Here is a 23,549-nt window from a genome sequence, read left to right as displayed (position 1 = left end):
GGAATAGAAGCGGGTGGGTGGTGACTAAGGATCCAAGTCATCACCACGGCCTAGTCTTGGCGGTACGGTCACTAGTAAACAGCCTCGCACGCTGGGTAGTTACGCATAGTCTCGTTTTCTCCGTCTGTATCATGACTTGTGTGGAGGTGTTCCAACTTATCGGTTATAATGACTACTTTACTTGGAGTCTGGTCCAATGTGCATGGCCCTACGCATTCTCAACTCTGCTATATGGTGGATGAAGCATTCTTGCTTGTTGTCGGGATGGACTGTTCGCACTGGCTGACACACCTTTTGCAGTCCTGGTCCCGAAAGTCTAATTCGAGACGGAGCGGAGCGTCTGTAGAATGAGATGACGATGGAGATGCGCAATCAAGGGAAATGCGATAATGTAGTGGCTACCATGATCTCTGACATGGGCATTTTCAAACAAATTACGGATTGTATTCGATAGCGAAAAGGATAGAGGGGATTAGGTGAGTGTTGAAAGAAGATTGATGGAAGATTATTGTCTCCTGGACAGCATTCCGTGTCATCTGAGTCAAGGCGGCAAACCCAGGGGACGAGTACGACGTGGGCGTCTCGTGGTGCAGCCCGAGCTTGTATACATCTGAGAATCGGCTCTACTCGTGGTGGTCTGCGACGCAAAATGGTCGATAATACGGCGGATCATCAGATCTCCATCATTCGACAGGGGTCAGCGCCAGCCTTTCCGTGTATAAGCAGTGGGATATCCCGCCATAGCCGTAGGGATCGGCCCAGAAAAAGGCGCAACCGCGCAAGCTGATGGAGCAAACCCGTGTACTCTTGTTTGTGTTTGTTCAGATGGGTTGGTTATACGATACATCATAGGATGCGTGTTGAGTGAAGAACCGAGGGTGGACGATGGCATTGCGGGTCGGCGGCAGAGGAACAAGAAGGGGAGAAAGACAGGCAGGAACGTCGACAGTCAAGTGCTGCGGTGAACAAAAAGAAGCCCACCGCTGCCTAGGAAATGAGTAAGCAATGCGCGGGATGGCGTGGAGGCGACGCGTAGATAGAGTTTCGGGCGTCAGAGTTGAGCATTGCTTACGCAATCCGCAGTGCAAGCCATTGGGCGGGAGAGTGAGGGTGAGAAGAGGGTTGGTGAAACGGGCGGTCAAGATGCGATTTGTAGGATCTACGGAGTACACAGTTCTGGACCAAAAAAGCGCTGGGTAGCGGTAGAGAACCAAGGAGGCACCTTGTGTTCGACGGTGGGGAGAGAAAAGGGATTGGGCGGGTTGGACATTGGGGTTCGTTCAGAAGGGTCAGATCTCGGGATTCGGCCCTTCCGCCACGTCCCTCTTACCGGTAACGTGACGGTACCGGTAGCTTGCTTGCTTGCTTGCTTGCTTGCTTGGCCGAAGCGGGAACTCTCTAGAGCAACAGCAGTATCCTCTTTCCCCTCCCCCCGGTGTACACAGGCCGTCTCTCTCTTGTATACTCACTCACCACACTGACATGACTGGACAACGCGTGGCAAAGCGCAAAACTCATACCAAGTCGCGGAAGGGCTGCTTGCAGTGCAAACAGCGGCATACCAAAGTACGTTCACGCACCCGGAACCTACCAAGAAAACTTCCCAACCATGCAACGGCCCGTCGGCCAATCGGACGTTGTCGCATCTCCCACTTGCTCCCATTCTCTACCTACTATATAGGAGTATACCTATCCTTGGATTCCCTCGACATGCTGTCACAGATATCAGTCTGCGCCGCGTCCTATCACTGGCTCGTCCTCACTAACCCCCCTCCCAATAGTGCAATGAAGCGCGACCACGCTGTGCCAACTGCGTCCGTCTGGATATAAGCTGTACCTTCCCGGCACTCGGTAGCCTCTCGACGTCTCCACACCCGGTTGCTGCCATTAGGACCACTCCAAGCGTCGATCATTCGTCAAACAGCAGCCCCGGCGTGGCGTACGGTTGTTTTGACCCCAATCTAGCTGACCTCCAGCTTCTCCATCATTGGATCTTCAGTTGTGCCGACTCTTTACATCCCAACAAAGGCCACAACGATGAACTCATAAGAAAGGAGTACATCGAGCTCGGCTTCGAGTTTCCATGGCTGCTCCATGGCATCCTTGCCTTGTCCGCTATCCACAAGGCTTCCGTTCTTCTACCAGCAGATCGACAAAGCCTGCTACTCCAAGCTGATTCACACATCAGCCAGTCTCTTGCAACCTATCGGGTCCACCTCGAGTCACCCAACCTTCAATGCGCGGTGCCCATGTTTGTTCTATCCTCAATGCTGCTCACGTACAACTTTGGTTCCGCGCAACTCGAGCGACCGGAAGATCCCATTAGCGCACTCCACCATTGCTTCATGTTACTTCAAGGCATCAAGGTGGTCGTCATTCCGCACTGGGAGCAAATCAAGCACAATTCCATCATCGCCCGCATGACAAACATGGCATCGCCGGAGACTCTGGACGCCTTGGACACGCTCGCAAGAGAAGACAATTCGCATGAGATCCTCCGTCTCAAAGACCTCACAGAACTCCTACTCGCTAGCTCTGACAAGGAAGCATGCGCTCTTGCAATCGAGGAACTCCACGAAACGAGCCTCCGATTCCGACACATCTCTCCAGAGGACGATGAATACACGCTTCTCTTTCTCTGGCCTGCACGCGTCAATTCACGCTTCTTTGAACTTTTTGCAGCACACAATCCTGTCGCTTGCATCATCACGACACACTTTGCCGCACTGTTGGCGCAATGCAGACCCATCTGGTGGGTTGTCAAATGGCCGCAGTGGCTGCTTACGGCGGCGGAGAACATGCTGGCAGCGACGCCAGATCTCCTCAAGTGGCTGGCTTGGCCGCAGCAGATTATCCACCCTCATGCGAGTCCAATGATCACCCCAGGCTCGTCGCATTGATTCTGCCCCAAAAAGCCATAGTATCATGAAGCTAGCCGCGCTCCATCTGTGCATCGCCACGGCCCATCACATACTATTTCACTGATCATGCGGCCTATCCAAAGGCGCTTGGTACTATCTGGCGGCCTCAAGAGGTCACTTCCACGGTCCTTTGCCAAAAGGCAATCAGACAGGGAGCCAGATTCTCCACACCTGCTCATTGGATGCATTGAAAAGGGTCACCCTATTCGGTTTCGCATCCCTAAACCTACTCCATGGCTGACATTGCTATTTTCATGTTGCTGTTTGGCGGTTTCATGATCGTACGAGAGTAGATCTCGAGTCGCTACAAAGCAACAGTGGTATCTCCAGAGATCGAAATACTTCACAAACCTTCAAGTGGCACGATTAACTAGAGCCTACTCGACTGTCTCGAATGGTGGATTTACCACTGCGGAGACTAGCGGTTACCAGAGATACGATTGGGATGCCCGTTGACCATACCAGCATCTACGGGATGTAGTAATGAACTTTGCTCGCAAGCCGCAGCCGCCGCACCATCTGTATAGCAGCTCTTTCATCCGCTCCTTTTGCTCACACTATTCACATCCGGAGGTGATAGACGCGGTGTCTCCGATCGCTCGTCACATGTTCCCTCTGTAAGTCGGCCTACTTCTCGCCGCTCATATATGCGAGCTGATTCACGTCATGTAGTCAAGACTCGGGAACTTGCTGGTCAGTGGTTTTCTGTAAGCAGTTGCAGGACCATGAGGCCATTTGGCATATATCAGTACGCCTGTAGTGATGCGCGAAAAGATTGCAACCATGGGATACACGGACGGCATAACACGTATTTGCGAAGGCGCGGGTTGTTCTTGACATCTGCAAAGCGCTGTTCACAATTGTCCGAGATTAGGCGCAGGAAAAGGGTACGTTCACGAGAGGTCAACGAAGCGTATCGATGGATTATGCCAGACGCGGGGTGGAAAGGATGCCTCAATACCATTGGATAGCTTGAATCGTGGAGATGAGAGCACCGTTCTATCTAGCCATCAAAAAAGAAAGCCATGAGAACCATCGTACGACTCCAAATAGAGGAGGGCCTGTATTGTACTCTGGGCTTTTGATAACGTTGCCAACTAGAGATAATCATCAGCACCATCTAACATGTCTTCAAGATAGCTCTGCTGGTACCATGGCATTGTTATCGTGTCGACTTGGTGATGGTCCGATCATGGGGCTATCCCCACATGAGCTGGATTCTGTAGTCTCATGCAGATGTCATGCTGCTAACGCGGGGGCAATGCCGTACAAGCACATGTAGAGCGCATATAGCGACGCAAACGAGAAATAGTATTCGTTTCTAGATCAAGAGGTCCAGTACCGATGTTCATGGCTCGATGCAGCGATACGCACACTTCATTTTAGTCATCTTCTTCCGCCAATGCGACGATTCAGGCTGACAGCTGCATCAGCATCATCAAATTCAGGATGGACTGGTTCTGAGGGCCAACCAGCAAAGTAATGCATCTAGACCCTGTGGCTGACTGGCGGGATGGCTCGCCTATTGCATTGATGAGGCTGGTGAAACGGCTCGTGGGGCGTGGGCGCGTGCATTGTGCACTACCGTACGTTGCATAGGCCAGATCCTTTGCGGGCCAAGTACCGTACCGGTACTCTACGGGATTGTTCCGTGTCAAAGATAGATAGGACTGAAGATGAGATTGTTGCAATGAAATTAAGCCTGTTTAGTTGTCGTGAGTGCTGTTTTGAGAGAGAGTATGCGAAGTGGCGGTGTCCGTATGAGAAGGTTTGCTAATGCTCAACAAGGATTGTGCAGATCCAGCGAGTGTATTATATAAATAATTGATCAGTTGCATCTCGTGACTTGAACCGTCATCGGAGAGAAGACAAGGTTATCGGAGAGCAAGGTAGGCGATCGATCAACGAAAGTCGTTTGGTCGCGGAAGGAGGAGATGCATGATTCGAGTATCGGGGCAGGTTTGGCGAAGAGGGCGCGTAAGCCTCCGATACTTTTACTCATATGTACCTACGATGGACATAGGCATGTAGTCGAGTGGATGTTATCAGTGGGGTATGTATATAACCGATGGGTTCCATGGGTCATCAGATTATGATCGACAGAATATGATACTCGACTTTGAATTTGTCTGTCGTCATCCCACCTTGTTGTACCGGTACACAGCACGCCGATGTACAATGGGAAGAGCACTTGTAGTACCACTTAAGTTGAGACATGAAATGAATGTAGAGTCGGAAGTAGCAGTATTCCACATCAAGAAACCAAGATCACTTTCTCAAATGCAGGTGTAACTGGAATGATTAAGCTTGCGGTCGTCAACAACGGTAGGACCCATGCATCGCTCTGTTCATCACTGCAAGCGCATCTCGCGTGTATCCGTACTATATTGTACCACACACTTTGCTGCATTTTAACGATCGACACAAAGGGTCCTTGACCCGCAGCCCCGCTGGCAGATGAGCCAAGCCGGGGAGATGCCATGTTACAGGAAAGATGAGCTTGGCATTGATGCTGTCATACGCACTTCTTGAACATCTCGGTAGTGAGCGACATGCGATTGGTACATTCCAGACATTCCTTTGATATGCCGAGTGGAGCTTCAACGCCAGCCCTGCATCTGTTAACAATGCCGATCATCATGTGTTCATTGATTGGCCAACTACCGTAGTCTTACTCATTGACCAAGGCAACTTGTACCGAGTCCCAGGGCGGATCATGGCACAAACACCGCCACAGCATGGTACACAGTACTACTAATGGGTGACAAGTCCCGAATGCTAAAGCCCGTCAACCTGGCGCCGACGAGTGTGTCGAATGTGTTGTAGTATCGATAATACGAGTTACTCGTATGATTACCTACCTACGTGGGTGTGAGCTCAAATCAGTGCCCACCGTCACAGTGTCGTTGCTGTGGATGGTCAAGGACATGCTCAACTCACCACAAGCGCGTCTCGCTGTGTAGCAGAATTACTTCCCAACCATGTACCACATCGATTACCGCTACTGTAAATCAGCCGGAAATCTAAACAGTATCAATTCGAACTGCAGATGCAAGAATTGGTAGCTTTCAGCGCCTAAACAGGACTCCACTATAGTGTGTTGTGGCTTGCGGACTGCCTTGATAAAAGACGTTAAGCCATGACGTCAGAGAGACCCGTCATGCCAGCAAAAGGGTCAAGCGACGACACGGTCAGTAAGCAGACCAACCAAAATGCATCCTGAAAACGACGTCTAAACGCATTGCGTGTGCATACTGTACATAGTACTGGAGCCCTGAATAGTGGCGTAACGGATGGGATGGGGCAGATGGCGAAATGCTGCTCATTGGCGGGACTCAATACCGAAGACTCAATACCGAAGACTCAACACACGATTGGAAATGGGTCACGGCTATCACATAGGGATTCTCCAAAGCCGAAACGGATGAGCTTCCCTCTCCTCTATCGCAATCCTGAGATACTCGACATGGGCGGCGGAATGGCCAGAAATGAGACCATCTTTCGCAAAACCCCCGATGCCGCTTTTCATGTCAACCTCTTTTGGTTACGGTACCTAGCGCTCCCGCTCCCTCGATGGACCACTGGCACTTCGCAGCATCGTTTCGCCACGCCTTTGATCCACTCGGGATCGATATGAATAGCCATGACTACCGAAAGACATGCTCGGGCAGCAAACATGATTGTTCAGTTCTCGCCCTCACCCAATTCAAACCGATCGGCTGTGTGGATCAATCAGATGCGCTAGCGAGTGAAGGAGTCTGGATGCCATACACTGGTTGCTCACCACATTCTTCCCACAGACCGCGCCCCAGACCGGCAGCTTACGGGTGACGAATCTCCCATTGATGTATCTACTAGGAAGGATGGAGGGATGGATGGACACAGTAGGCAACAAGTTGCGCAAGAGCTCCCGCACCAATAAATCTGGCTCCTATTGGCCCCGGGCAAGGTCCCCGTCAAGGCAGTACAGGACCAAAGTTGAGCCGCCCCGGACAGATCGTCCGGCTCATCGTAACCCATTCAGCTCCGGCCCCATGCTCTCGACTCTCTCGTTTGGGTCGTCCAACGGCGAGCAAGTGATAGTTGATGGGGCATGTGCAGGCACTGGGCTCGAAGCGAACGTCTCGCCGTATTGGTACCGTAGACGTGGGTGTTTCCCAATCGTGGGTATGACGGAACGACCTGGCTATCAGTGTCAATGTTGCTTGACCGGAGGGTATGCAGAACCGCATCTGAATGAGTCGACCCCTGTCAAGGTCATCTGGGTGACTGGCATAAGAAGCTCTGCCGGTTGTTCGACGCTGCTCTTTGCAGGGCTTTCGTTTCCTGGTTCGCTTACTTTTGAATCCCTGACCTAAAATTCAACTGGCCTCACAACAGCAATCATCGACACATATCGCTCTCCCTCCCAATGATAAACTTGTTTGCTCATAAACTCTGATGACGTCTATACACACGACAATGCAAATGCAAAGTGGATTTCCGGTTTACGAGGCTGACATGACCGGAACAACAACGTCCAACCCAGCAAACATGTACGGACCACGGGACGGCTGGACATACGCGACCAATGGAGCCAAGTCCCTTGCGCCTAATCATGGCTATCTAAGCTATGCAAAGTCCAGTACTCCCTCTCCTGAAAGCAAGATTCAACTCGCCTCTGATCGCTTGCAAGGACATCTGGCGCCTACGCACAGTAAACCTACTCAAGACATGTGCACCCAAGCACCTGCCTCTCAAAACTCCCCGATCACGACAACAGGAAGCCTATGTGCCTCTATGTATTCCAAAGAAGCGGATCCGGAGTCGTACTCGTCGTCCATGTTCACCGCCGCAGGTGCGACGTCGTTCACCGAAGATGCACTAACCATATCGCCGCTCCAGATTCAATTCGATCTGAGCACAATGCCAATAAACATGAACGACCCCATCTCATTCTTAAGCCAGCCTCGGCCATTAGATGGACAGAATGTAATGCAAGACCCCACTGCTTCGCAAAAGTCATCGAGCAAGCATCACAGCGACAGCGGACAGACGATGCATGGCACATGCTCACCAAAAACAAACTCCCAGTCTGGTAGACGCAGAAGACGATCCGAAAACGCAGAGCCTGGCTCCGCGCGAGCCATCTATCTCGAGAAGAATCGCAGGGCCGCCAGCAAATGCCGCAGCAAACAAAAGATGCAACAAGAAGACCTTGTCGAGACGGCGCGCGATGCCGAACGGCGGAATTTTTTCCTCAAAGCCGAGGTCGAAATGCTCAAAATCAGTATTCAAGAGTTGATGGAGATAGTGAGCCAGCACAATGACTGTGCGGACGGGAGGCTACGAGCATATGTACAACGGGAAGCGGACCGATTAGCATCAGGGGCAGCACGTGTGCCTTACATGGCGCCACTCCCGCAGGCGGGAAGCACATCATCTGCCGGCGGCGGTAAGCCATAATGGTTCACTCAAACGAACGTTGATCAGATGTGAAGTGGATTGGTGGCAATCTGGCCCGTTTCGGTCCGACTCCAAGAACCCTCGACCATGGTCGCTAGCACCACACCCAGCAAGCGTTGCACAGGCATCACCGTGGAAGAACGATATTTGTTAAAGCGGGTAGAGCGAACCGGAGATAATGGTCTACCTCGTAGGCTCACCATGCGGCGATATTCCATTGGTATAAGTCTCAAAGGCCTCACACGATAGCGGCAACCATGGACCAAGGTAGAAAACATTTACGGAGCAGCTTGGAGATGATCAGATATACACAAGAGTGTGGATCAGTTCATCTTCTTTTGCAATCAATCTGGCAATAACGTCAAATCGGTAACAACGGAGGCACATGAAGTTATGACAGCATGTGGGATAAACGATGAAGAGCGTTAAGATGCCGTATGGGGACCAAATAGACGTGTATCTTCTTTGGCTTATTATGAAATCTACTACAGAATGTTTTGTTTCTTTTCTAGGCTCGCGCACGCGGGCAGCAAGACGACATCATTTCACAGAAACCTGAAAGAAATAAACTAAAAAATTGGATATGAAGTCTGCAGGAACAAGTTAGATTCACGAGTCCTTAGCCCCCCGCATATCCCTCCTTTGAATCCTACCGCCGCCCTCGAACCCATGTTCTTACCTACGGATCAGAGCAACATTTTCACTTTGAGAAAAGATGGCGTGTATACCGGTATGCATCCCGCCCATCTCCAAGCCGCACAACAGCATAGGTTCACAAGCGAACAATCACTTGTATCCCCACATTTGACCATAAGATCCCATTCGTGTTACAACCTCTCCCATGTACAGTGCACTGTTCTTCATGCCTACCCAGTTCAACGGTACGAATCACGATAGGTAAAAGTATAGTATAGTGTACGTACTACTCTACAACCCCCGCCATGCCACTCATGTTACTCTACCGAACCAGTCAGACCCTCCCATGGGCTAGCACAGCACGTTTCACACACCCTTGTCTTCTGCAGAAGCAGAGCCAGACCAGATTAACGATGTGGATCAATACCGCTGCCCCCGTTCTTGGCCGGGATCAAATCGCGCGAATGGGAGAAGACGACTCCATGGCGTTAAGCAAGGGAGAGGGTGGTGGGATTGGCGGGATGCGGTGATGGGGCAGGGCGTACTTAGCTGGTGCTGGTGCTGGTATAGTAGCGTGAGTTATCCTGGCCTGAGTCGAGGTTGCAGGATGCGCTAATGTAGAGTGGGAAGGTGGGTGCTAGTAGATTCAGGCAAGAAAGCTGGTTACCGGTAATCGAGTGTGTACATCAACTCCGCGGAGGAGAACGAAGTGTTTGGGAATATTGGGGATGGGGAGGATCATGGGAAAACTGCTACAATGCGTGTATTTCAACGTGTGGAGGGTAGTATGTGGTAGCTATAACGTAGTGTCGTGCATTTACGGTGCACATCTGTTGCTTGCAGGAAAGTTTGGGTTGCATTTGGGAGAAATAAGATGAGGATGCATTGGATATGTTATGGTGGAAAGATAAGTACATTTTTCAAAGTGGTAACGGTATACACGTTCGAAGACTGCCTCGCAGTATAATTCGCATAAAGGAACAAATAGCCTATTGGATTATAAATACTTTGTATAGAGTCTATCATGAATCCTCAACCCAAATAAAAAACACGCAGACCTCCAAAGTAAACTACCGGTAACTCTCTCAAATCGGTCCCCCCATAGCTCCTACACCCCCATGCATACCATCCGCCCTCCCACCTTGTGCATCAAACGGCCTCCCAAATGCCCCAATACCCTCCCCCCTCCTCCTCTGCATCTCCCTCGCAACACTTTCGCACTGTCTCAACAAATCCTCGCTCGTCCCCTGCGCGGCTACAAACACCAACCCGGCATCGGGCGCCTGCACACCGGTGCCCACATAGTTGCCCTCCGAGTCCTTGGCATAGTGGGCAAGGTACATGGAGCGCTTCATTGCGCGCGAAGATATGTACGAGGGAGTGGATTGGTAGCCTTTCCGGGAAAAGGGGTTGAGGCGGTGAAGGGAGGTGGAGTCGCGGCGCATGACCATGGGGACGAGGATGGTTTCGTCGGGGTCACCTTGGGAGAGGGAGGAGAGGAGGGTTTGGATTTCGGTGTAGGTTGGTGGGGAGCTAGAGGCGCTGGAGTCGTAGTTTGGGGGACTGTCGTCGGAAAGAGCGGGGTTGTTTTGCTGGTCGCCGGCGGCTTCAGAGGCCTTGGATTTGGAGAGGATTCCCATTGTTGTGATATGATCCACGGTGGTGTGGTGTAGTTTGTAAAGAAGTTGTGATTGGTTGGTGACTGTGGTTTTCTTGGTGGAACGTAATGCGCTGGTGATCTGATGAGACAATGGCTCAGGACTTGTTTGTATGCCCAAGATCAAACCCAGGCATACTAGAAAGTCTTATATTGTTATCCTCTTCGTCCAAGCGCACACTCCTCCATCGGTCATCCATCCAACCCGTGATCACAGCCCCCAGCCCTAAAAAGTCCGGCTAGAAAGCGTGGTGGCGTAGCAGTCTTTCACCGAGGTCACGCCGTTGCCCACCGCACACTCAAAGCAGCATACTGTAAAAGTGCAGCCAATGGAGTCTCGCTTTGACAAGAAAAACGGTCCCGAAGATGTGGTAGGGCCATAGCTTATTGCGTAGATGGCGAAGCTTAGCCCCAGATTTAACGGAATGCGGGGTCCATGTGAAGATCTATCGTCTGATCAAATCGTTTTGGGGGTGAAAGACACACAGCCTACCTTGCTGTGCATGGCGGGCCTAACGATGTGTCGGCGATGATACAACTTATCCTATCCTTTCAATGAAGGAAGTTGAGCGTGATGGCCTGTTGGCCCGAAAATGTGTAGATCCGGACATTATGGTTATGACCGAGGTCCAGAAATAAGGTATGCACGTGCGATCTACGGTACTCTCTTCTCAAACACCTTCCTTTGCGCAGCCACGGTCGGTGATGCTGTGAATCATCTTAAAAAAAAACGGGTGGTTGGATATGAAGACTCGACTGATGGTTATACGACACCTTCTCAAACAGTATTCCCGCTACTGTAGACTTTGCCGAAAGCATCACCCTCTTCCAGACTCAGCCCTTCATCGAGTATGTCGTGCGCCATGTTGACAACCTCGTCTTCGATTCCATGCTCCAAGACCAAACCCTCGCTAAACGCAAGACGCGTCAATGAAACCAAATACGCATGTTGTCCACCAAGTGTATTGACAAGCTTGCTTTTGATGTCAAAGTCTGTATTGCTCGTCGCAATGTGATAGATAAGCCTCATGGTCGCATTGATCGAGTTTACTTTGTGAACCTGAGTTGGCGAGAGCGGTTGTGTATACAAGGTGGTGATGCAATAGTCGAGGTATTTGATGAGGCGACCGATGCAGAGCCTGTTTTGCGCCAATCGTGATGAGCCGTATGTTGAAATGGAAAATTGTGTCAACACGGAGAGCACGAGAAGGCGCAGATCCCAGATATCTTCCTCAGACACTTCGGCCGGCGGTGTTGAAGCAGAAGAAGGACCAGGAATGACTCTCGGTGTCTCGGTAAACAGGTTTGTCAGTCGATTGAGCAATGCGTCTTCGATGCTGACCTGGGTTTCATGCACAGACTCGGATGTGGTGATAGGACCAAGCGTGTCGTCAAGCGCAGAGGTACTGAGTATGCGCAGCATGAAGGTGATCTGCGAAGGTGGCTGCTCTTTGACCAATAACATGCATGCAAAGGTGGAAGGTATCGATTGCCAAAATCGCATGAGATGTTCTCGTTCGGAAGAAGATGCACAGCTGGTGGCTATGAGGTACAGCAACTCAAGACAGTCCAGGACGTCTATTTGCGACGCGATATCTTGTTGCGCGGACGAGTATAGCGTAGCTACAGCCTTGTCACCACCTTTCGCCGCTTTGGAGATGGGGTCTGCAACAAGATCGACAAAAGCAATGATGAGGGGAACAGCACGATCAGCTAGCTGCACCGCCGTTTCGATGGGCTCACAAGCCAAGACAAAATGTAGAGTATCAAGAATCAGGGAGGTGGGAGCGTAATACTTTTCACTCTGGCAACGCTTCCACAGATCGAGAAAGGCGTTGCAAATGTGAAGAGCCAGACCATGTACATCGGGCACTTTGGCGTTGGCCAGGGCGTCATATATCAGTGAGGAGAGCTTCTTGGTGGGCTGTGAAGGCAAGGCATACTGCGTCAAAGCCTCTAATATACGATCGGAGCCGTTGGTAGAAGGGTGAGACAAGAGCTGATGTAGGAGAGTGAAGCGGCGATCATCGCGCCGAAAGTTCTCAAGGAGCGACACGTCTATCGTACCCTCATCCGAAACTAGCTCGGATACGATTTCAGTTGGGCGGCTGCGAGACTGGCTCAGTTGCAGGGCAGGCAGCGGTATAGGACTTTGATCGGTGACTTGCCGTTTCCTCTTGCCAATCTGCTTTGGCGTTGCGGTTTTCTGTCTTTCGCGCTGTTTCGAAGGAGATGCCATGATAACATCGTCGTCGTCGAATCCATCGCCAAATGGGCCTCTGGTCTTCGGCGCGCGCTTGGGGGTGCCGACTGGGCTGATGGTCACTGCGGCGGACGGCTTGGATCTGGTCACCATGGCCTTGGCTGTGCGGCGTGCCATGTCTAGTTCGCGTGCCTCGTGCTGGTTGAACATGTTGTCTGTCTTGACAGACTCGGTTTCGCGCCGCAGCTTCTCCATCTCGGCGCGCAATCTGGCCAGCTCAGTGGAGTGAGCGTGCTGCTGGTCGGCCATCTGGCGCTCGAATCGACGAGCTTCTGCATCGTGGCGACGTCTGAGGGTATCTGCTTCGCCTGACTTGGTCTGTAGCTGGTTCTTTAACTCTTCGGCATCCCGCTTCTCGCGAGCTTTTTCCTGCTCGAGCTGCGGTGGGCATCAGTATAGGGTGTATGCGGAGTAAAAAGAGGAGGGTCGTGGCACCTTCTTGATTCGCTGGAGAAGCTGATTTGGGTCGGCCTGCGAGCGGTATGGCAGCTCCGTGCGTCCAGCATCGTTGTACTGGTCTTGATATGGATCATTGAGTTGATCGTGGGCATGCTCAGCGTACGGGTCGAGGTAGAGATTGTGGTACTTGCGCTGATTTGCGCATTCTAGCTGTGATGGGGTTTCCTGAGGCGCAGCGACCCATGGTGAGGCAGGTGGGGGCGGGGCGGTGGTGTCGCCGAGGTTGACGACTGTGTCGCCGTCGTCGAGGCCATAGTCGGACTCTGGCCGAGCATTGGAGCGAGATTGCAGCGCATGTTGGCGATGGTGTTCATGGTGTTGATCGTCTTCGTGGTGTTGCTGGGCTTGGTGCTGAGTGGCGCGAATGGCATTGGCCTCGAGGTGTAGCAGCGTGTTGGCGGGCAGGTCATCGAGGTCATGGTCGGAAAAGTCAAAATCGTCATCGTCGTCGGTGTTCATGGCAGGCGCTCCATTTGCCAGAGCAAGAGATTCCCTGCCGCGTGCATGTTCCAATAGCGTGTGTTGTGGGGTGTGTGAGAGTGGGAGTATGAGTATGAGGGGGTCTTGTGTGTTGTTGCGAAATCTTGTCGTGAAAGCCGTTTGTTTGGCGGACGGGCTGTGGCTGGCTGTGGCTGGCTGTGGCGCGTCGCGTCTTGTTGTCCGGAGGTGCTGGAGAGATAGAATACTGTTAGGGTGGCTGAGTAGTGGTCATGGTACCGCGCAACAGTATAGTATTCAGTATAGTATTTCTCTGGACAAATATCATTTGTCCCTGGTACCGTAATATTTGCGTATCATTGGGCAATACGTGTACAGTACAGGAAGTAGTTAAGCCGGCGGACGGCGGAACCCTGGTCCCCTTTGCTTTGCCTTACTCAGCAGCCTCAAGGGAAGGACAGTCCCACCGTAGATACGCTTCCACGGTGGCTCTGTATTGTCCAAAAGGGAATCTTGGGAACCCCTCAAAAGGCTTGGAGTGCTGGGCTCGGGACTTGGGGCTGGCACCTGGCTTATTCGAGTGGCCCGTACCGGATTTTGCATCTTGCTGTCTGTCTGTTAGTCTGACTCTGATGACGGCATGCTTCGTCCGCCCCAACGCAGCTCGCTCGTTGTGAATTCTTGACCCAAGCCAAGCTTCTTCAACGGCCAACATTCGAACATCCATCCATCCCCCTCTCCCCGCCGCTGCCGCTGCCTCTGCCTCAGCCACAAAACACACAACTTCCACCCGCTAAGCAGATCGCGTCCTCTGCTGGCTACATTCCCTCTTTCTCCTCCTCCTTCTTCTTCTTCTCCTCCCCCTCCCCCTCCTCCTCCTCCTCCTCTTCCTCCTCCTCACCACGGCCACCCCAGCCTTGACCCAAATCCGGCCGTATTCCACCGGCGCACCCGGCCGCATAACAGTGGCACTCGCAACGTACATCGCACAACACACGCAGCAAGCTGCCTCCATCTCGCCCACATGGCGCGTCCACGCAAGGACGTCAAGTTCCAACACCAGGTGCGGAGCGCCAGCAACAATCGCATCCGCCGCCCCTCGCAGAGCCAGTCCGAGTTTGACAATGAGCCCGCCAGTCCGACTGTAAATGGCCACACGCCTGCCCCAGTATGTTGATGGCCCTCTGTCCTCCACCAAATCCCAGCGCCTATTACCCCACAACCCCATGCCCTTCGCTGACCACACATTCCTCCCACCCAGATCACCGAATTGCCCCAGTCGGAATATGAAAAGAAAAAGGCAAACTTCATTACGCGAACCATATGGACACTGGTCATGATCGCAGGCTTCTTCTGGGCCCTGGGCGCCGGCCATCTCTTCATTATCATCATTATTACAGCCGTGCAGATAATCTCTTTCAAAGAGGTCATTGCAATCGCCAATGTGCCTAGCAAGGCCCGTAGCCTTCGCTTCACCAAGTCGCTCAACTGGTACTTTCTCGGGACCGCCATGTACTTCCTGTACGGCGAAAGCGTCATCTACTACTTCAAGCATATCCTCATGGTCGACCGCCTACTGCTTCCGCTGGCTACCCACCACAGGTTCATCTCTTTTATGCTCTACATGATTGGCAGGTCCCCCACAAGAATGCGAATCGAGTTGGGCTAATCTCACTAGGCTTCGTCTTCTTTGTCACCACACTGCAAAAAGGCCACTACAAGTTCCAATTCACTCAGTTTGCATGGACCCACATGGCTCTCTTCCTCATTGTGGGCCAGGCGCATTTTGTCATCAACAACATCTTTGAGGGCTTCATCTGGTTCATCCTACCCGCCTCCATGGTCATCACAAATGATATTTTTGCCTACCTCTGTGGAATCACGTTTGGGCGCACGCCTTTGATTCAAATCTCGCCCAAGAAGACATGGGAAGGCTTTCTGGGCGCATGGTTCTTCACCATTCTCTGGGGACTTGGGCTCACCCACTTCCTCGCCAAGTACAAATACTTCATTTGCCCTGTCAATGTACGTGATGTCACTAGATCTTCTGACATGTGAGCTCGACTGACCTCGGCAGGATCTCGGTGCGAACATCTACTCTGGCCTTGAGTGCAAACCAAACCCAGTTTTTATTGAGCGCAACTACTCGATTCCATTTTTTCCAGAAGGTCTACCATTGCCACGCACTTTCGACATTATGCCAGTCCAATTCCACGTCTTGATTCTGGCCACCTTCGCTTCGTTGGTAGCACCCTTTGGCGGTTTCTTTGCCTCTGGCCTCAAGCGCACATTCAAGATCAAGGACTTTGGTGATTCCATTCCTGGACACGGTGGCATGACTGACCGGTTCGATTGTCAATTCATCATGGGATCGATTGCTTTCTTCTACTATTCGAGCTTTATCGCGGTAAACCACACGACAGTCGGTGGTCTCATTGAGGCTGCCGTCACAGGCCTTACGTACGAAGAGCAGATGGAGGTCGTTCGCATCCTGAGCAAGCATCTTGTCAATCAAGAGGTCATTTCGCCAAAGGTAAGTCTAGATGCATGTTTTGCGTGCCATGATCGGCGACTAATGCGCATAGATTCTCGAGTTGCTTTCCACACAGGTGATCAGGAGGTGAAGGCCGGGCTGGCGTAGTTTCTGATCAGAGTATTGCGTTCCATGGAGTGATGTAATGTATTTGGGTAGATGTGGAAGAAAGACGTATGGGGCATGGAATCTTTGGAGCGTTGATATTGGCGATTGGTGGTATATACCCTATCATGCGAGCGAGGCTAGCCTACAGGCGGACCTTGCTCTGCTCTCATGTGCGCAAAGGGCATTGTCGACCGGTCCTCGACAGCATGGCAGAGCTCTCCGTTAGTAGCGAGAGATGAGAGAAACTCCTTGCGTGTTAATGGAAACAGCCGGTGAAATGGACCGGTCCTTGTTATGGCTACCTATTGTGTATATGTACCAGTATATACCGTCCTACTTTACCCACTCTATGTTCAGGCCTGCAGCCGAGGCATGCGCACTGATCCGTTCGGTCGAACATCGGGACGAAATCCATGCCAAGTAGATGGCGAACCGCGGAATCTTGGCAATTCACCATCGCCAGTGATGATTGATCTGGACCGTCTCTCAATGACCATAAGCCCCCCTCGTACCTCTGGCCTGACCTGCCCTGCCCATGCCACCCCGTCCGTTCGTCAATGACGGGCTTTGGCGATGTCTTTGCCCGAGCTTCCCTTCTCATGCGACGCCCTCGGTAGGCTTGCGCGTCGGGGCACCACCTCGCAGGAGGCTTCGCAACAGGCTCGCCGCCAACCGTATTTCCACCACCCATGACCCTTTTTCGGTGCAAAGCAAGAGCAGCACCAACACCACCCCCGATACCAATAACAGCCCGCAATTGTCCCCTAGAAATGCCTTTCGTTCGATCCCGTTGCACAATGGTGCGCCCCCACTATTCTCCCCCTCTCGCGACCACCACCGTCCAGGCCCGGCACGATTCGCACACCTCTCCACACAGGCTTTGTATGAGGCTGCACGCACGGAAGGCGCAAAGGGCAATTTCAACCAAGTCATGGACATTTGCAGGGTGCTGATCAAGGAGAGAGGGGAGGCGCGGAACACAGCCATGTACACGGCCGTTCTACACAGCTTGGCCAGCGCGAGTAATGGCACGGCAGGCAAACTGCGCAGCGTGCTCGAAGAGATGGGCTTCTGGGAAGATTCAGACACATTCGTCTCCGGCCAGTCCCGCATTGAGCTGGATGTGCGCGCGTGTGAATGTGTGCTCGAGGCCCTGGCAGTACACCCCGACTATCTGCTCCGCCAGGACATTCTCGAGTACATGAGGACCCGCTGGTTTACCTTGTCAGATCGCGCACGGAACTTTGTCGTGGCGGGAATGTTGCGTGACCGTCACTTTGAGCATGCGCTTGAAGTGCTCGAAGACATGGTCCGGACCAAAGCTCGTGTGGAAAGTTGGCTATTCAACAAGGCTACGTGGATGCTGCTAGAGTATGGCGAGGTCGAAGAGGCCTTCTACGTCCTGAGTCTCATGGAAACGTGTCATGGCGCAAACAGGCGCAGTGCCGGCAGTGTCAAGCTCTCCGAAGCACTGAGAATGGCATTGCTAGATGCAGCTGGACGTCAACAGCTGGTATGCCTTAACTGCCACGCCTGCTCGCTTGATCCCTATCGCTGACAAAATCTAGTACGAGCCTGCCAGAAAGATCTGGATGGAACATGTCCAGACCGGCTTCATCAAGCCTGGTACAGGAGCCTCCCTCTCCGTCCTGACGCTCGCTGCACGCCATGGCGACGTCGGACTCGCCACTGATGTCTTCCGCGTACTTACAGAGCAAGGAACAACTCTCACGACGCACCATTATGAACTTCTTGTCTCAACTTACCTTAAAGCTCACGATCTATCCTCCGCACTCTCCGTGTTACTCATCATGGTGGATGCCAACCTCAGGGTAAACGAAGGGACCTGTAACCCTCTTTTCATGCATCTCTCCTCTGAGAAGCCTGGCGAAGAAAGTCGTCCCATGCAAGCTTTCAAGGTACTCCAAACGTACGAAGCAGCCGGTCGTAAGATCCCCACTGACGCAGTAAACGCTTGTATTCAAGCGAGCACACGACTTGGCCGCTTTGAGGAAGCCCTCGAGATCTACAAAGCACTGCACTCTGTCTCGCACGCGGGGCCCAATACACAAACGTTCAATAACCTCTTCCGCCTCTGCCACCTGGCTGAACGCAAAGAACTTGCCATGTACTTTGTCAATGAGATGATTGCGCTCAATCTGAAACCAGACCGTGTAACCTACGATCGCCTGATTCTCGTTTGTCTCTTGGCGAACGACCTGGAAGATGCGCTTCTCTACTATGAGGAAATGATGACTCTTGCTTCTGGGTCAGGGAACAGCAAAGATCGCCCAAGACGCAAGACGTGGGAGCGTTTGATCAAAAAGTGTGTGGAAAACGGGGATGACAGGGCGGTTCCATTATTCGAAGCGTACAAGAAGGCGGTTGAGGACCCAAGGAGGGATCTTGAGAGAGAGATTAGGGCCAAGTTTGTGTCGGTGCGCGCTGGGGATAAGAGCGCGAGCGTGGGAGAAGCTGCAAGGGAGGGAGGGGGGGTGAAGGGAGACAGTGAAGTTGTAAGGCCAGTGGGATCATAGATGATTAAATAGTTGCAAGCAATGCGCCATTTGGTGTTCACATTGTCATATCATGATCGTCCAAGTAGAGCACGCGGTTCCTCAATTCTTGTTCCTCGCATGCGCACCCTTTTTAGATACCAGCCACCAAGTCTACCGGTATAGTACAAACATTGCACCGTAATGCTGCCCCCCCCCCCCAGACCTGACGCGCCTGCACACTCCGCACATGTCCAGATCAACAGTGAGACTATACTCTATTGTAGCTCTCTACTCTAGCTTGGCATATTCTATGATGCCCCCGTCTGTAGCCACCCCACCCACCCATGCGGCTGTCTGGCGGACTGTTTCGCACGGACTGACTGCTTGGGCGGAGAGGCATGACGAAGTTGATTCCTGCACAGAGAATGGCGATCGGAAAAAACTTTTTATCCCTCAAGTTCGCCATGCCGCGGCTAAGCTAACCTTGAATTCTGTTGGCGAATGACGACAGAGATGATTAAGCTCCACAAGTCTGCTCTTGGAAAAGCTTGAGTGATTTCCTTCAAACGTCAAACTTCAGCAGAACAGCACTAACACCACTCTACTCTACATCGTGCAGAGACATGCACATACTCTACCCCTGCAGAGTACATACGGCCCACACACAAGTTTAACGCCTCAACCATTTCTCCCTTGGTTCAATAGCGTAGCCGATGGCAAGCGGTTTTCTGGCGATGGATTCGTCGCCTCTGGGCCCGATGTCACCTGTGACCTCTCAGGATTCAGAGTGGGCTCCTCGGCCGAGCGTTCGCCGTGAAGGAACAAGCTATGTCCTTACCTCGATCGGATGGCCTTGTCGGTGTGGACTTTTCTCCACACCGGGGACCTGACGGTGTTGCTATTGTCACATAGCTTCACTCTTCAGTCAGACCGCCCACGGCGTAACTGCGCAGCCACGTTGACATCTCCGGCAATTCCCCAGGGTGGAGAGACTGGCAAGGTGCGTACATGAAGGACAGCAATGGCTAGATGCCGCTCCGCACTGACGGCACACCCCAACATGCTATTTCCACCCACACGTTAATATTGTGGGGTGGACTGTCAACCGCACGAGTACAAGTACAGCTTTCCTGCCATGTCATCTCCCTCTTCTTCCTCTCTTCTTCCTCTCTCTTTGTCCTTTCTCCCCAAGAAATCCTTCCCCTTCGTCCTGCCGTCTCTTAGACCGTCTTAGAATCTCAGAGAAAGCTATGGGGAAAATGCAAGGCAAGACGCTGCAGATAGCACAGCTCCTACTTGTTGTCTTACCTGCTTTTGTACTCTTCGGTTACAATCAATCTGGCGTTGGGGGTCTACTCTCTCTTCGTGATTGGAACGATCACTTCCCTTCCATCAACACCATCGATGCCACTGGGGCAGAAAAGAGTGCAAAGTCGACGAAACAAGGAGCTGTCGTTGCCACCTTCACCATCGGTGCCCTTTTTGGAGCTCTCTCATGTTCCTGGATCGGCGACATTCTCGGGCGACGCAAAGTCATCTTTGGCGCTGCCGTATTAACACTTGTTGGCGAAATTCTACAGTGCACGAGCTTCCAACTCGCACAATTCGTTGTTGGGCGGTTTATCCTGGGGTGGGGCGTCGGTGCTCTGAGCGCGACAGTGCCCGTGTGGCAATCCGAATGCTCGTCGTCTGCCAATCGGGGAAAGCATGTTGTGCTAGACGGATGCTTCATCAGTCTTGGGTACCTCCTCGAAGCCTGGATTAACCTCGGGTTCTTCGAACAAGACAACAAGCCCCTACAATGGCGGATTCCTCTTGCGATTCCCACACTCATCTCGTTGATTCCAATGGCGGCTGTATTCTCCATCCCCGAGAGTCCGCGATGGCTGGTTCGTAAAGGTCGTGTAGAAGAAGCTCGTGCGAGTCTGTCGGCATTCAAAGGTGTGCCTATGGATGATGCCAATGTAGACACGGAGATTAGTGGCATCGAACTGGCGCTCGAGGAAACAGGTCGCAGCGCAGCCAAGATGAGCGACATCTTCACCATGGGCAAAGACAAATTGTTCTACCGCTTCTCACTCTGCATCTTCCTGCAGTTTCTGCAGCAAATGTGTGGTAGCAACCTCATCTCCACATACTCTACAGTAAGCCAGCTCATACCTATGCAATTCAGCGACATGAACACCCGAAATTCTAACCCCCGCCTACAGATCATCTTCCAACAAGGCCTTGGCATGTCCAGCGAAACATCCCGCATCCTCTCCGGCGGTGCCCTCACCTGGAAGTTCCTCTCCTGCTTCGTCGCCTTCTTCACCATCGACCGCTTTGGCCGCCGGAAGCTCTTCATGTTCAGCGGAGCAGGCATGGCATCTTGCATGCTTGCTCTAGCTGTGTCGTCTTCTTTCCCCACAGCAAACCACAGTGCGCAAATCGCCTCTGCGCTATTTGTATTCTTGTTCAACTTTTTCATCCCAATCGGATTTCTTGGCGCGAACTTCTTGTATTGTACTGAGGTTGCGCCCACGAGGTTGCGCGTCCCCATGGCGGGTATATCGACGGCGAATCATTGGGTATGTTTTCATTTTCATTAATCATGCTAAATTTTTTGTGCATTTCTTCCTGGCTCTCTCCCTCGTGTCTATCATTACATCTTACCCCACCTATCAAACATCAACTGAACAATCGCGCACAGCTCTGGAACTTCGTAGTCAACATGGTAACCCCCGTGGCCATTGAAACCATCGCCTGGAAATACTACCTCGTCTTCCTGCTCATCAGTGCTCTCATCGTGCCAGTCGTCTGGTTTGCGTACCCAGAGACCATGGGCCGCAGCCTTGAGGAGTTGGAGATGATGTTTGTAGAGGGCCATGGCATTCGCGATATCGTGAGGGAGAGTCGGAAACCTATTGCTGCGCGCGGGGAGGCGGCTTTAGAGAAAGGGGGAGGCGATGAGTTCAGGTAGAGAGACAGACAGGCAGAGAAGGGACGAGATGAATGGATAGAATATCATCGTAGTATCTACTGTGCCGTTGAGCAAGGCCCTCATCTTTCAAAATTGTCCAAAAGGGCATGTATACTACACTCGTAGCCCTCTTGATAGGATGGCAAATTATTACTGCTTCGATGTAGGACTTGTAGGCATACGCTTCCTCGCCGTATCAATGTAGTGCAGCAGCGATTGGGGGCAGACAGGGGAGAAGTGGCGGAGGTTGTTGATGGGCCCACAGGCTGCGCACGAACTATACCTACCAGTACCTACCAAGGCTGCAGGCGTTACCGTATGCATGTTGTCAAAAGCCCGCCAGACAGCGAAAGCAGGTCTTGACAAGGAACACCGAAAATCTTTACTTTGGTAAAGACATAAGATCAAAGTAAGAGGGAGAATACAAAGGAACAGAAGAGATTTTAGGAGATGGCCAAGCCATCAATTTCATTCTTTTCTGGCATGTGTTAAGGATGAAAGAAAGTCTTTTCCAGCCCACTCATGCCTAATTAACCCCCTTTCCCATGACCCAATCCCTTCAAAATCCCAACTCCACCTTGTGCAACGGCACACTACCGTACCGGTACTATCCTCAGTCGCAGAATATATCGATGGTGCTAGAGAACAGACTCCCAGGGCCAGGCAAAAATCCAGTCACCCTAGAGATAATGGTGCCAATTGGACCACAATCTTTGCTTGGCTCAATTTTGTCTGATGAAAATTCGATGTTCAAATAGTGCACCTCTGGCTGTTTTTGTGGCTGTTTTTGATTTGAGTTAACGTCGTATATCCTTGCAGAAATGGCCGACGGTACAGTATGTCCCCAGGAGTGTTTTTCGCACTGTGCATTGGCCACTGTGCACATGCACTGGGGTCTGACAGTAGGATTGGTCCCGCCGCAGGCATGGGGCCCCTTCCAAATAGGCACTCCCTCTTGCCATGATGTCCCCCAGCAGTTGGTAAATACGTTATAACCAGTGTAATCAGAATCCGCATGCAACGTCTGCATCACCGCTTCGATCAGATGTTCGCGGGCGTCATTAGGTCCTATACCAGGAAGTGTGCCCCATGAGCCGTCCATGTGGATATGCACCTTTAGATGACCATTTGTATCAGCGTGATTGGTGCACTGATTTGTAAAACTAAGGAGGGGTTCTATCGGGTTGTGTTTGATGCCGATTTGGTTGTCCTTCGCAGCGTAAATAAAATCGCGTATTTCGTGCTGCCAGTTCAAATCTCCAATGTCCACCCTTCCGGGTGAGATTATGACTTCGACCTTGTATTGCCCTTTGAAAGAAGGTGGTGGAGCAGCCATGACACCAGCTGTGGCTACTGCGGCTAGGGCAACGAGCATTTCCGACGTGAACCTCATTGTCTAAGATCGTGCGGCGGAACTGTTAGTTAGAGTGTCCCCAAAAAGGTTGTGTGCTGTCGACTCACGACAGTGATCCAGGTAAAGAGGGAGATATTCTGATATTGGATAAGAAGCTATTTGGTGAATGGCGATTTGTATGGCTAATGGGGCAAAGGGGCAAGAAGACGTCCCCTTTTATACTTGTAAAGTCTTCCCAGCTTGGTGTGAAGGTCAAGTACTATGATGTCCAAATA

General features: G+C 51.9%; 11 protein-coding genes across 11 annotated transcripts; 8 read left to right on the top strand and 3 right to left on the bottom strand.

The window, feature by feature from the left end:
* Window positions 1-1,482: 1,482 nt before the first annotated feature.
* Window positions 1,483-2,900, top strand: IAQ61_009303 (uncharacterized protein; the record flags this gene model as incomplete). Its single annotated transcript, XM_003838043.1, has 2 exons — window positions 1,483-1,566; window positions 1,782-2,900. 2 exons carry the CDS (start codon window positions 1,483-1,485, stop codon window positions 2,898-2,900), a joined length of 1,203 nt encoding a protein of 400 aa, XP_003838091.1.
* A 1,006-nt stretch (window positions 2,901-3,906) lies between these two features.
* On the top strand, window positions 3,907-4,203 carry IAQ61_009302 (uncharacterized protein; the record flags this gene model as incomplete). Its single annotated transcript, XM_066098328.1, has 1 exon — window positions 3,907-4,203. One exon carries the CDS (start codon window positions 3,907-3,909, stop codon window positions 4,201-4,203), a length of 297 nt encoding a protein of 98 aa, XP_065951487.1.
* Window positions 4,204-6,784: 2,581 nt separating this feature from the next.
* On the top strand, window positions 6,785-7,279 carry IAQ61_009301 (uncharacterized protein; the record flags this gene model as incomplete). Its single annotated transcript, XM_066098327.1, has 1 exon — window positions 6,785-7,279. The coding sequence occupies one exon, from the start codon at window positions 6,785-6,787 to the stop codon at window positions 7,277-7,279; it is 495 nt and encodes a 164-aa protein (XP_065951486.1).
* A 103-nt stretch (window positions 7,280-7,382) lies between these two features.
* Window positions 7,383-8,366, top strand: IAQ61_009300 (uncharacterized protein; the record flags this gene model as incomplete). Its single annotated transcript, XM_066098326.1, has 1 exon — window positions 7,383-8,366. The coding sequence occupies one exon, from the start codon at window positions 7,383-7,385 to the stop codon at window positions 8,364-8,366; it is 984 nt and encodes a 327-aa protein (XP_065951485.1).
* A 941-nt stretch (window positions 8,367-9,307) lies between these two features.
* Window positions 9,308-9,532, top strand: IAQ61_009299 (uncharacterized protein; the record flags this gene model as incomplete). Its single annotated transcript, XM_066098325.1, has 1 exon — window positions 9,308-9,532. The coding sequence occupies one exon, from the start codon at window positions 9,308-9,310 to the stop codon at window positions 9,530-9,532; it is 225 nt and encodes a 74-aa protein (XP_065951484.1).
* A 555-nt stretch (window positions 9,533-10,087) lies between these two features.
* Window positions 10,088-10,642, bottom strand: IAQ61_009298 (uncharacterized protein; the record flags this gene model as incomplete). The annotated part of the gene is made up of 1 exon (XM_003838041.2): window positions 10,088-10,642. The coding sequence occupies one exon, from the start codon at window positions 10,640-10,642 to the stop codon at window positions 10,088-10,090; it is 555 nt and encodes a 184-aa protein (XP_003838089.2).
* A 795-nt stretch (window positions 10,643-11,437) lies between these two features.
* IAQ61_009297 (uncharacterized protein) lies at window positions 11,438-14,030 on the bottom strand (the record flags this gene model as incomplete). The annotated part of the gene is made up of 2 exons (XM_003838040.2): window positions 13,358-14,030; window positions 11,438-13,300 (listed from the first exon to the last, which is right to left on the bottom strand). The coding sequence occupies exons 1-2, from the start codon at window positions 13,838-13,840 to the stop codon at window positions 11,438-11,440; spliced, it is 2,346 nt and encodes a 781-aa protein (XP_003838088.2). The 5' UTR covers window positions 13,841-14,030.
* A 291-nt stretch (window positions 14,031-14,321) lies between these two features.
* IAQ61_009296 (uncharacterized protein) lies at window positions 14,322-16,818 on the top strand. The gene is made up of 5 exons (XM_066098324.1): window positions 14,322-14,987; window positions 15,081-15,450; window positions 15,498-15,844; window positions 15,897-16,352; window positions 16,405-16,818. Exons 1-5 carry the CDS (start codon window positions 14,844-14,846, stop codon window positions 16,441-16,443), a joined length of 1,356 nt encoding a protein of 451 aa, XP_065951483.1. The 5' UTR covers window positions 14,322-14,843; the 3' UTR covers window positions 16,444-16,818.
* Window positions 16,819-16,934: 116 nt separating this feature from the next.
* Window positions 16,935-18,997, top strand: IAQ61_009295 (uncharacterized protein; the record flags this gene model as incomplete). The annotated part of the gene is made up of 2 exons (XM_003838038.2): window positions 16,935-17,973; window positions 18,029-18,997. Exons 1-2 carry the CDS (start codon window positions 16,996-16,998, stop codon window positions 18,995-18,997), a joined length of 1,947 nt encoding a protein of 648 aa, XP_003838086.2. The 5' UTR covers window positions 16,935-16,995.
* Window positions 18,998-19,500: 503 nt separating this feature from the next.
* Window positions 19,501-22,071, top strand: IAQ61_009294 (uncharacterized protein). Its single transcript, XM_066098323.1, has 3 exons — window positions 19,501-21,102; window positions 21,169-21,528; window positions 21,651-22,071. Exons 1-3 carry the CDS (start codon window positions 20,209-20,211, stop codon window positions 21,918-21,920), a joined length of 1,524 nt encoding a protein of 507 aa, XP_065951482.1. The 5' UTR covers window positions 19,501-20,208; the 3' UTR covers window positions 21,921-22,071.
* A 462-nt stretch (window positions 22,072-22,533) lies between these two features.
* Window positions 22,534-23,313, bottom strand: IAQ61_009293 (uncharacterized protein; the record flags this gene model as incomplete). Its single annotated transcript, XM_003838035.2, has 1 exon — window positions 22,534-23,313. One exon carries the CDS (start codon window positions 23,311-23,313, stop codon window positions 22,534-22,536), a length of 780 nt encoding a protein of 259 aa, XP_003838083.1.
* Window positions 23,314-23,549: the final 236 nt, after the last annotated feature.

Source organism: Plenodomus lingam, assembly GCF_022343315.1.
Source record: "Plenodomus lingam strain CAN1 chromosome Unknown contig_6, whole genome shotgun sequence".
Taxonomy (NCBI): domain Eukaryota; kingdom Fungi; phylum Ascomycota; class Dothideomycetes; order Pleosporales; family Leptosphaeriaceae; genus Plenodomus; species Plenodomus lingam.
This window is presented reverse-complemented; position numbering and strand designations above follow the sequence as displayed.

Bases quoted from the DNA above. Each gene is read 5' to 3' on its own strand.
- IAQ61_009294 (XM_066098323.1), top strand. From the start codon at position 20,209: ATGGGGAAAATGCAAGGCAAGACGCTGCAGATAGCACAGCTCCTACTT. The intron at 21,103-21,168 runs GTAAGCCAGCTC...CCCCGCCTACAG, and splicing joins TCATCTCCACATACTCTACA to ATCATCTTCCAACAAGGCCT. The intron at 21,529-21,650 runs GTATGTTTTCAT...AATCGCGCACAG, and splicing joins TATCGACGGCGAATCATTGG to CTCTGGAACTTCGTAGTCAA.
- IAQ61_009296 (XM_066098324.1), top strand. From the start codon at position 14,844: ATGGCGCGTCCACGCAAGGACGTCAAGTTCCAACACCAGGTGCGGAGC. The intron at 14,988-15,080 runs GTATGTTGATGG...CCTCCCACCCAG, and splicing joins ATGGCCACACGCCTGCCCCA to ATCACCGAATTGCCCCAGTC. The intron at 15,451-15,497 runs GCAGGTCCCCCA...TAATCTCACTAG, and splicing joins TTTTATGCTCTACATGATTG to GCTTCGTCTTCTTTGTCACC.